Genomic DNA, 14,429 nt, shown 5'->3' with positions numbered 1-14,429 from the left:
AGTCAATTTTACATGTTATGTTTGTTCATTGCCCATGTATATCAAAATCACTCAAATAAAAATCTTCGTTCTTTATCATTGATGTTTAAGTTTCAACTACATTTGGTGCAGATATTTTAAATATGAACATGCCATCTAACATAATGCTTTAATCACTAAATAGCTGCATACAATAATTCTTTAATTGCCTTATTAAGATAGTCATTCTGGTTTTAAATTAACACTCATTTTCTTGGTCCATATATAAACTACTCCATGCCTTTCCAAAAAAAAATACGAGTATAAACTACTCCATTTAAAGCTCACTTTAATTTCAAATTTCAAAACATAAATATTGATTAAATAAAGTATATTATTACATGAAATAAAGACAAATAATTTCATTTTTATTCCCTTACCGCCCTCCCACTTTCATTTCCCGGTCACTACTCCACCTCCTGCACACAAAACAATCCACACACATACTTTCTCTCTCTAAAATAGATACATTTTTTATATCTAACACACCTTCTTCTCAAATCTGAGAGAGCTTCTGAATCACTCAAAAATAATGCTCATTTTGCTTCGTCATGTGCATCCTCTGACAATCTGACACATTCTATACATATATAATTTATATCTATATCTGTACATTTATACCTACATATATATTTATATGTATATATATATTTATTTAATCGTTAATTAATTTTGACCTGAGTTGAATCGGTCAATGGCAGCATCCTCATCAAGAGGAACAACAACAAACAGTTCATCAAATTACAATAACAACAAGCCTTCAAGTCCATTTTCATCATCTTCATCTTCTTCATCATTTAAGCAGCAGCAGCAGCAACAGAGTAGTGCAATTCATCGATCTTCATCTTCCGGTGCGACGTCGTTTTACGGAAACACGAGATCTGATACTCTTAATCGAAGTACTTCCGATTCGATGTACGGCGGAGGCGGCGGCGGTTATGGAGGAGGTTATCAGTCTGCTGATGACATGATTGATGAGCAGCAGATGGATGATGTGTCGAGACCGGCCGGTGGCGATAGCATTTCGGTTACTATTCGGTTTCGGCCGTTGAGGTAATTTAACTTGATTTGAAATTTTGAATTTGTTGTAGATCTTGTATTGGATTGATTTTATGTTTTTAAGATAATGTGGTGATGAATTTGGTGAATTTGTGGTGAATGTAGTGAGAGAGAATATCAGAGAGGAGACGAGGTTGCGTGGTATGCCGACGGAGACAAAATTGTGCGAAATGAGTATAATCCAGCTACTTCTTATGCATTTGGTACTAATTGACAACTCTCTTGATTGTTAATATAAATAGAAACGTAGTGGATTTGGAAGTTTAATAAATTTTTGTTGTTACTTGTGTGTTTTTTGTGTAATAGATAAAGTGTTTGGATCGTATGCGGAGACTCAGGACGTGTATGAAGTAGCTGCTGGACCTGTTATAAGAGCGGCTATGGAAGGCATTAATGGTAGTGTAAATCTAGATTCTAGATTGAATTTATAATCTTGATTATATTTGTTGGTTGATAGATTGTTTAGGGATAATATTAAATAAAGAATTTGGCGCAATGCTAGTTGGAGCTAATGTACGAATATGCTAATGCAGGAACTGTGTTTGCGTATGGTGTTACAAGTAGTGGAAAAACCCATACAATGCATGTAAGTATGGTTTTTAGTTCGTTGATATTGATTAAAAAAATATCGATTGTAATGCTTTTGTGGTTATTTGCATATTTTGACTGCATTGTACGCCATTGTTTGGTGTGTTATAAATAACATGCTGTAATAAGCTTATAGCTGATCTGTCCTTCAAATGAATATGATAGGAGCTTCAGGTCTATAGAAATGCATCCAATATATGCTGCTTATCAAAATGTGTAATCAATTCTACTAAATAATAATTATGCAAATGTAAAGCATTCTAATGACAACTTATGCCAAATGTTGTCTTTCTGTTGCTAATTGACTAGTACCAAACTATCAAATGTTGAGACTGAGATTGGTGTGCGGCCTCTTGACGTAGGGATATGATTAGAATTGGGACACATGTGAGATGGCTGGGAATCTGGGATGACACAGATTGAGAAGTTGGGGTAACTCACTTGGAAGTGGCTTTTTACTCTGCAAAATATATCCTTAGTCCTGAAGCATAAATTGGTTACAGAGTAGCTGTCTTTCTTGTTGAAATTTAGACATTGTGTAGAGTAAAGCATATACATACAACAGTTTCGACTGTTTTGTGAATAGGGAAGACATCATATTGCTGGAGTTTGAAAATAACTATAAGGAAGTGAAGTAGATTATATTCTAAACAGAAAATGGTAGTAAAATTTGTGGTATAATTTAGGGTTGCCGACTCCGATATTAACAGGATAAGGGGATTAGATAGAGTTGCCATTGTTTAATTTATTCGGTTTCAGAGCTTATAGTGGGTAAGTAGGTAACCTGCATTGGTAACGGGCAAGTATAGTAGCTGAAGTTTCTTTTTCAGTAAAACTTGAGTTTTCTGTTTCCTCTTTACATATTTTGTGATTTAATGTTTCACAACGAAACAAGCAAAGACGTACCCATATACGGTTAATGGTTTAGAATTTCTGTTTGATCCACTTATTGTGAACCTCGTATATATTAATTGATGATGGACATGGTACGAAGCAACTTCATGGCGATATAGTTGTTCACTTGTTTGTTTGACCCTTCACATTTATCTGTAGTTACTGTATGTTCAGTGTTCTTTATACTTCTTAATTGTCTTCACAGGGTGATCATAATTCTCCAGGAATAATTCCGTTGGCAATAAAGGATGTGTTCAGCATTATTCAGGATGTAAGTATATGTTAATTATTGCTTTTATAGTTTTGCAATCACAAGTTTTCATACATCATCTGCTTGGCCTAATATGTTGAAGGTTGACAGTTTATACATATTATATTTATGCATTCATGTCTATAGATACATAGATACGTGCATATACACATAAAAGCATGCATATACACACATTTTATGCGTAAGTCATTGTATACGTATCATGCAAGTTATGTATTATTTATGCTTTGTTCACATATAGGTTTATAGATAATGAACACCTTGTATTTACATTTCAGACACCAGGAAGGGAGTTCTTACTACGTGTATCATATATTGAGATATATAATGAGGTAAGCCATCATTGGAATTGGCAATGTGTAGAATAAAGGGATTGCATGTCTAGTTCTCTCACTTGTTTTGACACCAATATATATAGAAAAAAGCACCTCCTTTTTTAACTTTTTTGGTTTTCTTATTACTGCTTGTATCCACCTATGAAGCTATATCTAACTGACATTTCCACCCATTTTCATAGTGGCTGTTCTCTTCATTGAGCTTTGATTAACCACACTGCTTGAACTTCTAATATCAGGTGATCAATGATCTTCTTGATCCAACCGGCCAGAATCTGCGTGTTCGAGAAGATGCTCAGGTCTCTGCACTAACTTGCTATGCATCTTTCTGTCTTATTTGTGTACTCTGTTATTTTGTAATTTCTCATTCCAAATTTTTGTTCACCTAAAAGTTATTATTGCTTATTTAATACACATTAAGCTGAATAGTAGATTTATCATAGTGTATGAATATAGGAAGTTAATAGCTCTAGTTAGTTCTATGGGTTTGTATATTATGGTATATTGGTATAACCTTTTATTGTAATGTGGGGCAACTTTTATATCTTAAATAATGTGTTCTGATTGTATTTTTTATTGATAGGGCACATATGTTGAAGGTATAAAGGAAGAGGTGGTTTTATCTCCTGGACATGCCCTTTCTTTCATTGCTGCTGGTGAAGGTATTACTATATCTCTTCGTGTGCTTATGTTTTTAAGGTTACCTAGGATAGCTTTGAGCTGGGCTGTTGTGAGTTATTGGTTGCAATGGGCAATTGAGTTGAGCTCAAATCATGACGCGTATATAAATAGGTTGGGTTCCTTAAAAGCTTGATTTAACTCAATTGATCGATGAACAGCTATTTATTCGACACTTAACCTTCAAACTGATAAAGAGAGATAATTATTAAGAGGCAAGTTATGCTTCATCTGATAGGGTGGAAATAGTGTCGGAGTAGAAGTGGTATTTCAGAAATTAGATTCATGAGACTAACATATTTTGTTACATTTGAACTTAATTTCGTCATTGCTAGGATCTTCTGTCTACCATAACCCTGATCATGTTACTAAAACGGAATTGATAACCATGCATATAGACTTCTTCAACCCAATTTATCATATATGGAAGATCCAAGAGCAGACCCTGTAATTAGTTTTAGCACTCCTTCAACCCAATTTATGGTTGGTTCTTGTGTGTGTGTGTGTGTATTATTTACATTCTAGATTCTCCATTTCATGGTGGTTAGTTGGGATAGCTTAGTCTTTTTGGAAGGCAAATATTTCACATATCTGCATGCTTGTTGTTAACGGAACTTGAACCCGCAACATCTTGGTTTCAGGGTTATCTTGTATTCTGTTAGACCAAAGGCCCTTTGGTTCGTTTAGATTAGTTCTTTTGTGAAGTTTTATTAGAAATTTTGTGTGTATGTATCCAACATTTCACAGTTCTGTAGAGATTAAATAGTTTGGGAGCATGTTATTATCAATAATAAAAATATATATTACAAATTTGATTAAGAGGGCAAGGACTACAACAGAAATGACAGAGTGTTAAATATTGTGTATAATGGAGAGATAGAGCATGTTGTATATTGTATTTCTTCTTGTGTTAGTGTGAATATGTATATTAAGTACGTGGGAGACAACACTGTATGGGGGATGTACTATTCTACATTCTACAATAGTTGAAAAAAAAGGGTTTGGGGGGGGGGACCAAAAAGGGATACTGGTTCCATAAGTTACCTTGTATTGGCGGAAAGTGACAATGAGAGTTGATGGGTTGTGGACAGAACTACTAGCTGTACTGCTGTCATAGATACCATCTAACTCTATTTTACCTTTGCGTTTGCAGAGCACCGACACATTGGTTCAAATAACTTCAACCTTCTTAGCAGTCGTAGTCACACTATATTTACACTGGTATGTAACTGACCCATATCTAACATCCTTATTTCTAATTTTCGTCTCTTTAAGAGCCTATATTTGTGGCGATGAGTCTAATTTCATCATTTAGACATTTCAAATCTGAGCATTTGCTATTGGCTATAATTCTTCAAACTGCTGTATTGATTTCGAGGAACTCTCTTGCGGCTTGATTTTCCAGCAGTTTGTTCCCAATCTGTCGTAAGTTACCAAATTGGCGTGTTTTCCTTACCTCTTCATAGATAATCACATCATGGGTTCACCATTGTGGCTAGTATGCAGAGGACACAATGGTGTGACCTGAGAATATCCATTGTGTGATGCGGATGTGCAAAAGAATGACTCTGAGGCATAATAGATGGTTTAAAATGACATATCCTAGTGGTAAAAACTAAAAAGACTAATAGTCAAGTAAATAGTTTATAAGTGTAGAACACTATAACAGAACTACAAAAGTAAGCTAAAAAGTTAAAACTAAAATAACATCTAGTTGCTGAAAATAACAGCTAAAATTACCAGCTAACAGCTACATTAGTAATACAAACTGAACAACTAAATGTTTTAGTAACTGCTCAAGTAAACCATTTAACTTTCAAATTAACTACCTGCTGAAGGCTATAAGCAAGTTAACAGATCAAACAACACTAAAAATGTAACAAATGCAACAACTGTACTAAAAATTAAAATTTCTAACCAAACAAAATTCTTGCAATCTATGAGTTCATTTATTAACAACTAAGCAAAACAAAGTTGAATTGTGTTTTCCTATTACTCTTTAAAGTTAACTGGCACCAAAAGCTTGCTACTGCTGATACAAACTGAGTTAAAGACCAAACAGAGATACTGGTTTGCGGGCAGCCATGTGTGAAGTTAATAGAGGGAGACGAGATCGCAAAAGTGAGAATAGACGCGTTTGAGTGAAACACTGAGTGAGAGGTATTGTTTGCGGGGACTTGTGCCTGTGTGGAAGTAAATAAGCGTGGTGCAGAGGAGAGTGGCAAAGTGTTTTTCTTAAAGAACTTAATCCATTGAGATTGATTCAACTCATTGATATTGTATATGATAAATCAAGTTAGTGGAAAGGTTTATTGAATTCTAATAAAATCTACTGTATTATTAAAGGTAATATAAGCTTGTACAAATAAATGTTGGGGTTGTGATTATAGAGATGAAACTTTTTGGATGAAGGTTTTTCCAAAATCATGCTTTTTTACTACATATTTGAAGATGTCCTTAGGGTTTATTTGTTGCTTCATTCAGTCCCATCCTCTGAATCTCTTTTCATTGGTCTTCCATTCGCGATATATTTCTTGTATGTGTTGATTATAAGTTAATATGTTATCAGTCATTCAGTTGTCATAATCACTTCCTTGACAACCGCTCGTAACTGTCTTTACATATATTCAAACGTGCAGATGATTGAAAGTAGCTCTCATGGTGACGAATATGATGGAGTCATATTTTCCCAACTTGTACACACATCTTACTTTACTTCTCTCTATTACATGAACCAATTTTTGTTGCATATTTTATTTATTAGTTTTTTATTGTGTTTCAGAATTTAATTGATTTAGCGGGATCAGAGAGCTCGAAAACTGAGACAACGGGATTGAGGAGGAAGGAAGGATCTTACATAAACAAAAGTCTGCTAACCCTTGGAACTGTAAGTGAAGTGGTTGTATACATTTTAACAGAATTCCCAAGTTTCTGTAAACTATACAGTATTAGTTTCATATGAGATTTGGTAAACAGGTCCTCACTTGTTGCAATAGTATATCATTATGTGCTCTATATGTGTATGATACATTATTGTAGTTAGGCTGTCATGCTGTGCTAAGTGCTGCAACTAAATGCAACATTTTGTTTGTTTTCCACTTATATGAATTTATACTAGCTCATTGGCGAAATCCTGCCAGACTTTATTAATTCATATTCTGTTATTTGGATTAATGCTGACAAATGTATCCAGTCATGTGATGATTTTATTTGGAAATTGTGCCTGGAATTATAGGTGATCGGAAAGCTTAGTGAGGGAAGGGCATCTCATGTTCCTTATAGAGATTCCAAGCTTACCCGTATTCTACAATCTTCATTGAGTGGCCATGGTCATGTTTCAGTAAGCATTTACAAAGCTCAAATCTTTAGTTCTGATCATCATTAGTCTAATATTCCTACTCTTTAGTTCACTGGAGTTTATATAGGCCTAAATGTTACAACATCCAACTTCTTTCTCTTTCCAGCTTATCTGCACTATAACTCCGGCATCAAGTAGTATGGAGGAGACTCACAATACATTAAAGTTTGCAAGTAGGGCAAAACGCATTGAAATCTTTGCCTCTCAGAATAAGGTTTGCTATAAAATCTGCATTTGATTAGTATTTCTGTATGCTTAGAACAGACATCAATCTCACTGCTATATGTTCTTGAAATATCCACTTTGCAGATTATTGACGAAAAATCTTTAATTAAGAAGTACCAAAGAGAGATATCAGCTCTCAAACTAGAGCTTGATCAATTGCGGAGGGGGATGCTTGTAGGTGTCAATCCAGAAGAGATATTGACCTTAAAACAAAAGGTGCTATTTTCTTCTTATTCTTTATCACATGCTGCTTTTATTAATGATGTGACTTATTGGTAGGTTTGTATTTCATTTCAGCACATCTTTTTGATGGAGTTTGCATTAAGTATCTTTTTTGCTATATGTTTCATAGTTAGAAGAAGGACAAGTGAAGATGCAATCACGCTTAGAGGAAGAGGAAGAAGCCAAGGCTGCTCTCATGAGCAGGATTCAGAGACTAACAAAGTTAATACTTGTTTCCTCAAAAAATACAATTCCTGGGTTGACTGATGTATCAGCTCAGCAAAACAGTATTTCTGCTAATGATGATGAGGTATATAAATCCTTGATTTATATTTTACATAACACAAGTTCTCGTATTCTCCCGATGGAAGTTAAATCTTAGCATCTTCATTATATCTTATGGCTTAGAATCTCAAAATAGTGACAATGAGATATGACCTAATTATCATGAAATGTGAGGTGCTTAACTTCATAGGCCATAGCCTGTCAACGCTGCATTGCTCGTCAAGTCTTCCATACTTTTTGTGTGTTTATTCCATCTGGCTTTTGACAAATCTCTGTTTTTGTTCTTTCAATTGATCTATCCACCTGAGCTTGACATTCCTGCTCGTTGATGTCTTTTGTTTCAGAATGGTTCCCTGCTCTTGCACAGTGACATTCAAAATGATTTATCAGCAGTAGGTAGCACTATTACCGAATCTACTCAAGCGGGTGAAGTTTTTAGCCGTTCTGCCAGCGGTGTGAAGCTGCTAACGGTATGTTTAATGACATTCTTTTTATTTAATGATTTTCTGATTACAAGTTTTTAGTCCTTATCATATGTCACTGTGATACTAATCATCTTATTTCTCAGTGGGTAATCTTTATTTACTAAACAAACTCTATTTTAGATATATTTTATGGTGTTTATTATTATTTAGTTTCTATTTATTATCAAAAGCCTGCTAATCAAGCTATAGATTAGTGTTCATAGAATATTAGGGTAGTAGTTTTTATTATGGTATGATTTTCTAAACATTTCTCATTTTCCGTCTTGCACTCCTTTGTGGCCGGAGGTCCCTATGGAAGCAATCTCTCTACCTTTGTGTAGAGGTAAGACTGTCTACAGCTTACCTCCCCCATACCCCGCGCAGGGATTGGGTCCTTTTGTTGTTGTAGTTTTTATTATGGATGAATTTAATTTAGTCTTACATTTTTAGGAGACCCTTGCTTCTCGAATTGCAAAACCCTTTTATTGTTTTATTTTATTTATAATCAATCAATACAAATCCAGCCAGCTTCATGTCACACTGCTACATTTTGGATTGCAATAGGATTTATTTCTTAGTATGGTACTTCAGAAATATGGCAGTATTATGTGAAGATTTGATGCAACACAATGAAATTTTCATCTTTTGTTTTTTAGGTAAGCCATTAAGTTTATTCATAGACGCTTTTCTGCTTATACATTAAGTTGTTTGAAAATTTGTGTAGTTTATGCTACACACCATCAATTGCCAGTCTTTAAAAATATTATGTATGAAAGGAATTTAGATTGTAGATTTTCAAATGCCCTAAAATATGCAGGGTTAGGTAACTTATAACTGCTTGGTTACACATTTATCTATGCACAGTGATAATTTTACTAGTATTCAGCTGAAGTTAATCCAAAGAAACCATCAGTTAATCCATATCCACTTCAATATTATGGTCTTTTTTCAGTTTTCGTTTGTTTAAACTAAACAAGGTAGTAACTTTAGTTTTGGTATTTGTCATATGATATATTTTGTTTTGCTACAGGGTGGACTCTCACTAGATGAGATGGACCTTCTTGTGGAGAGAGTGAAGATGCTTGCTGGAGAGATCGCATTCAGTACGAGTACCATGAAACGTCTAGTGGAACAGTCTGCAAATGATCCTGAGAGCTCGAAGTCCCAAGTAAATCTTTGCTCTTTTCTCTCTCTCCTTACACATACCATGGTTAATATAGATAACAGTAGTGGGAATAAATTGTTTTAAAGCTGGCTTGTGAACGAAGTGATGTTTTGTAGTACAACCATTGAATGGTAGTTTGGACTTTGGCATAACCACCGGCTTTAGTTTCCATGTCAAACGTGCATTACCAAAATTCGTACTTTGATTATTGTAATTATCCAACATATCAAACGTGATAGATTACTTATAAACGTATGCCGATATCCAGATTGATCAGTTGGAACATGATATAGAAGAAAAAAGAAGGCAAATGAGGGACTTGGAGAAACAGATTGTTGAAAGCAATGAAGCTTCAATTTCTAATACGTCTTTGGCTGATATGCAGCAGGTGTTCTTTCCTACCTCCTCCCCAGTTTCCGCTCCTATTAGTTATTATTTTCAAGTTTGTATTTTTCTCTATTGTCCACCACCTGTGCATTTTCAAATGTTGATGTTGTCATATTTATTCTCTAAAACAGACAATGATGAAATTAATGACACAGTGTGATGAGAAGGGTTTTGAGCTAGAGGTGAGTACATTTACTGAGATACACTTGATTCTATGTGATAGCGGTAAACGTAATAACCTTTTTAACCTGCCCTAACGTAATTACAATCCCGATTCTGATTTGTTACATGATGTTGATACTTTAACCCAACTTGTGATGTTAATCATTGACTGTTTATCATCATATGTATCTCAGATTATGTCTGCAGACAACCGAATCCTCCAGGAAGAATGGAAGAACAAGGTATTTTTATGGATTGCAAAGACGTTTATTTGTTGCATCGTGTCTGTCTCATATACCTTTTGGTCACACTTGTTTTCTTTCTCTTTGCTATACATATCCGTATATCATCGTACACTATAATTTAGGAAACATTTTAACGTTACAATTTATGCTGTCAAAACGTTTTCTTCATTTATGGGTTACTAGCGATCTATATAGTTTTACAAGCATGTGTAACTTTACCTTCCACCTAAAAACAAATGATCTTATTCTTTGTTCAATTGCAGTGTGCAGAAAACAAAGAACTGCAAGAAAGAATTATACTGCTTGAACAACAGCTGGCTATGGCTAATGAGAGGCAATCACCACCATTGGATCATGGATCCAAAGAGTACATCGATGGGCTAAAGACGAAAATTAAAATTCAGGTTATCTTTGCATTCCTGAGGAATAGAGGTGGCTTTTAGTTTATTATATAATGAATGGGTTGCCGTGCTCGATTTCAAATCGGTGATTGCAATTTACAACTAGAAATTAGAAGATTATCAAATATTAACTCAAATATTAAAGAACTAATTAGAAATTAGCTAGAAAAAATTGAATTACAGAAAGTAATAAACCCTAATATTTGATTAAAAAAACCAGTTTTTTTAATAAAAAAGTGGCCAATTTTTTTTGACCGACGTTGACCGATAAGTGCTGAGTTTGACTGAAATTTGACCAAAACGAGAAATTGCCCCGATAATCCATTTTTCGTATCAGTGAAGGCCCGATAACCGACATATCGCCGATAAATCCGATATACAACACTTGGTCAAATAAAAGATCTATTAAACTTGAGAAGTGGTAGATTAAAAGTTGATAGTCACCCAACATCTGTATTGTATTTCTTCCGAGTGAAAATGTTATATGATGTTAACATCATGGTGCTGCACTCACACCAATTTTCACACATGTTAAACAGCCCCCCTAAATTTAAGGTTTGTGAGGAAAACATCATATAACTTTATGATGATCCCACTCGGTGTTCCTTTTCCATTTGCTTCCAATAGTTCGACCTATCCAGAAAAATTGTCGGTAACATCATATAAGTTATCCCCTATAACTGTGATGACTGTATGCATTAGAAATAGACTTTGGGCAACTTTCAACATGTTTTCCCCATTCCCTTGTTTGTATCAACCAATATATAGACAATGGCTTGAGAATTCGCCTCTTGTTTCTAGTTCGAGTTTTGAAGTGATAATATGTATTTGCTGACTTGTTCTCTGTTTGCTTTTATTTTCTTTTGATCAGGAAGTGGAGAACGAAAAGCTAAAACTCGAACATATTCAAATTCGAGAGGAGAACAGTGGATTATATGTGCAGAATCAGAAATTGTCGGAAGAAGCCTCTTATGCAAAGGAATTGGCATCTGCTGCTGCTGTTGAACTCAAGAATTTAGCTGGTGAAGTCACTAAACTTTCATTGGAGAATGCAAAACTCGAGAAAGAGTTGATGGCTGCTTGTGAGTCGGCAAATTCCAAATCTGCAAATGGCGGTAGCCGCAAGTATGATCCCGTGAAACCTGCTCGTAAAAACCGGTCCTCCGGGAGAGTTAAGGATGCGTATGATGACTTTGACTCATGGAACCTTGACCCGGAAGACTTAAGAATGGAGTTACAGGCAAGAAAGCAACGTGAGACAAGGCTAGAGGCTGCCTTGTCTGAGAAAGAACTCATAGAAGAGGAATACCGGAAAAAACTTGAGGAGGGAAAGAAAAAGGAAGCAGCTCTGGAAAATGATTTGGCAAACATGTGGGTTCTTGTTGCTCAACTGAAGAAAGAAGCAAAAGGTGTGCTTCCTGAATCAAACAGTAATGGAAGGAATACTGAGAGACCGGAAACTGCGAATCACCAGAATGTAGTAAATGGTGATCGCAACAATTTAGGTGTTAAAGACATGCAAGTTTTGGATGTTTCACAAACGGCCGCTGTGGCAAAGGAAGAGCCCCTTGTTGCGCGTTTGAAGGTAAATATGTTTCTCTAGTTTACCAATTAACCTAAATCAGCAAGCAGCTTGAGGTGGCAGTTTTGGCCCGTTTACTTATGAATGAATGCTGGTTATGTTTTGTTTCCAACAGATAAAAGAAGTTTAAATTGTAAATTGGTTTGATGAGTCAAAGTTTCAAACAGGTTAAATATCACCCCCAGTGTATCTATATTTTCTATATTTATCTTATAAAGCATTTTGCCTCTTTTTTTTTAAGAAAAGATGATTTGAACTACCTAAATCACCCTTTATTTACTAATTTAAACATCTCTCTTACTAATTTAAACATCTCTCTCTAATATACCTAATATACCCTTAAATCTTAACCATTCATTTTCCTCTCTCCTCGAATGTCAACCACTCATTTTTATATCTCTCTCCCCCATAAATCATTTTATTCCTCTAATTCATTCAAAGTCTTTTATCTCAAAAACCGTATACCGATAAATTATAAAAATTGTGTGGGTGCCGGTGTTCTTAAAATTTCGTGTTCTTTCATTAGATAGGTCATTCGATATACTTTCGACAAATTTTTAAATCCGAGGGCGGAGCCCGTACGACTAAGACATTTGGCTATCACACACTATGACTTATCACCTCCTATGACCTATCACCCCCACCATCTCACCGTCGCAACGCGCGGGCACTATCTCTCGTTATGAATGCATAAAACCTTCTAACTTAATAAATCAGGCAGAATAGGCTATAGGTTATGACAGAATAGTTCTATGTTTGTAAGCATATATGATAGTTTTGGACAAAGTGTTTAGGGTCAACTTAATCTGATTTATTTGAAGTAGTACCAGAAAGTTGCCTGCTTTGACCTGAAACTGTTACCCAGCCCTCCAATTTTTACTATGTCTAGCTGATACTAGACTTTGAAGGAAGTTTTAGCTCTAAAAAGGCTGTAGTTGTTCCTGCGTAGTTTTTCATGGTTCATAATTGACAATGTTCCCAGGCTCGAATGCAAGAGATGAAGGAAAAGGAGGTTAATTATATTGGCAACGGAGATGCAAATTCTCATGTATGTAAAGTATGCTTTGAGTCACCAACAGCAGCAATGCTTCTTCCTTGCCGGCATTTTAGTTGTAAGCTTTGTTATATCACTTTTAAATTGTCGATATCCACATAACCTGACTGATGATATTAACATTCTTTATTCCCCAATCTTCTTTTGCAGTGTGTAAATCATGTTCACTTGCCTGTTCCGAATGTCCAATTTGCCGGACTAAAATTACAGATAGAATTTTTGCCTTTGCCTCTTGATATTTGCTCTTTACTTCCCTCAAAATGAAGGTACAACAAGGTTATTTTTTGTGTTAATGCCATAAGTATGAAACATTCCTTTTTTGAACACATTGGTGAATTATAATCCTAGACTTAAATAACCTATGCATGTATCGTAATTAACGTTAATCATTTCGTTTAAAAGATCCTAAATGTGAGAAAATACCAGTAAAACTGTTCAGAGCAATACAATATTAGACGGTTAAATTTAAAGTAGTCTATTACTCGGGAATTGATCGTTCTGACGATCTATGAACACGGTGATTCCAGTCTAGAAGATTTTTGTAACACAAATATGTAGCCACTAATACTAGCTATCCTGTCGTTTATGTGTCTGCAGGAGATTTTTTGATGAAGGATCATTAAATTCAACTGCTGGTTATTTATGGTCCCATGTCATTCCTTGATTGTTCAATCTGTATGTAAGCGTTGTCTAAAAATTATAGTTCCCTTTTCTGTATGTATTTATCTATTTATTTTCAAACTCAAGAGTCAAATGTTAGAACCGCAAAATTATGGAATAGAAAAGAACAGGCTGAAAAGTGGGCAGAGAGATCAGAGATTTAAGATGAACTCATCAATCTTCCGACTATCTGTACACCAATTGATGGGTACAAATTAGGTATCTCAGTTTTCCAGATCAATAACACTGTAATCACTTGTATATTGTATTATTGTTATTGAAAGCTGTGTCTTTCCTTCATTGCTTCTGGTTTCCCGAAATTGCCTTCATTGCTTCTGGTTTCCCGAAATTGCCTGTCCTAAAGTAGCATTTTTAA

The 14,429-nt window shown here is 35.0% G+C and overlaps 1 protein-coding gene across 1 annotated transcript; it reads left to right on the top strand.

Moving 5' to 3' along the window:
- The first annotated feature begins 383 nt into the window (after positions 1–383).
- LOC122599188 (kinesin-like protein KIN-7D, mitochondrial) lies at positions 384–14,353 on the top strand. The gene is made up of 25 exons (XM_043771650.1): positions 384–1,071; positions 1,183–1,280; positions 1,384–1,473; positions 1,611–1,663; positions 2,765–2,830; positions 3,109–3,162; positions 3,405–3,464; positions 3,749–3,827; positions 4,997–5,064; positions 6,483–6,539; positions 6,626–6,730; positions 7,079–7,183; positions 7,308–7,415; positions 7,511–7,642; positions 7,779–7,958; positions 8,278–8,403; positions 9,428–9,565; positions 9,831–9,950; positions 10,081–10,131; positions 10,306–10,353; positions 10,620–10,760; positions 11,629–12,342; positions 13,322–13,451; positions 13,544–13,659; positions 13,991–14,353. Exons 1-24 carry the CDS (start codon positions 713–715, stop codon positions 13,627–13,629), a joined length of 3,168 nt encoding a protein of 1,055 aa, XP_043627585.1. The 5' UTR covers positions 384–712; the 3' UTR covers positions 13,630–13,659; positions 13,991–14,353.
- Positions 14,354–14,429: the final 76 nt, after the last annotated feature.

Source organism: Erigeron canadensis, chromosome 5 (genome assembly GCF_010389155.1).
Source record: "Erigeron canadensis isolate Cc75 chromosome 5, C_canadensis_v1, whole genome shotgun sequence".
Lineage (NCBI taxonomy): Eukaryota > Viridiplantae > Streptophyta > Magnoliopsida > Asterales > Asteraceae > Erigeron > Erigeron canadensis.
Note: the sequence above shows the minus strand (reverse complement) of the source record. Positions and strands in the feature narration are given on the sequence as shown.

Excerpts from the sequence above, each read along its gene's own strand:
- LOC122599188 (XM_043771650.1), top strand. The coding sequence starts at position 713 with ATGGCAGCATCCTCATCAAGAGGAACAACAACAAACAGTTCATCAAAT. Across the intron at positions 9,951-10,080 it reads CTTTGGCTGATATGCAGCAG|ACAATGATGAAATTAATGAC; the intron begins GTGTTCTTTCCT and ends TCTCTAAAACAG. Across the intron at positions 12,343-13,321 it reads CCCTTGTTGCGCGTTTGAAG|GCTCGAATGCAAGAGATGAA; the intron begins GTAAATATGTTT and ends CAATGTTCCCAG.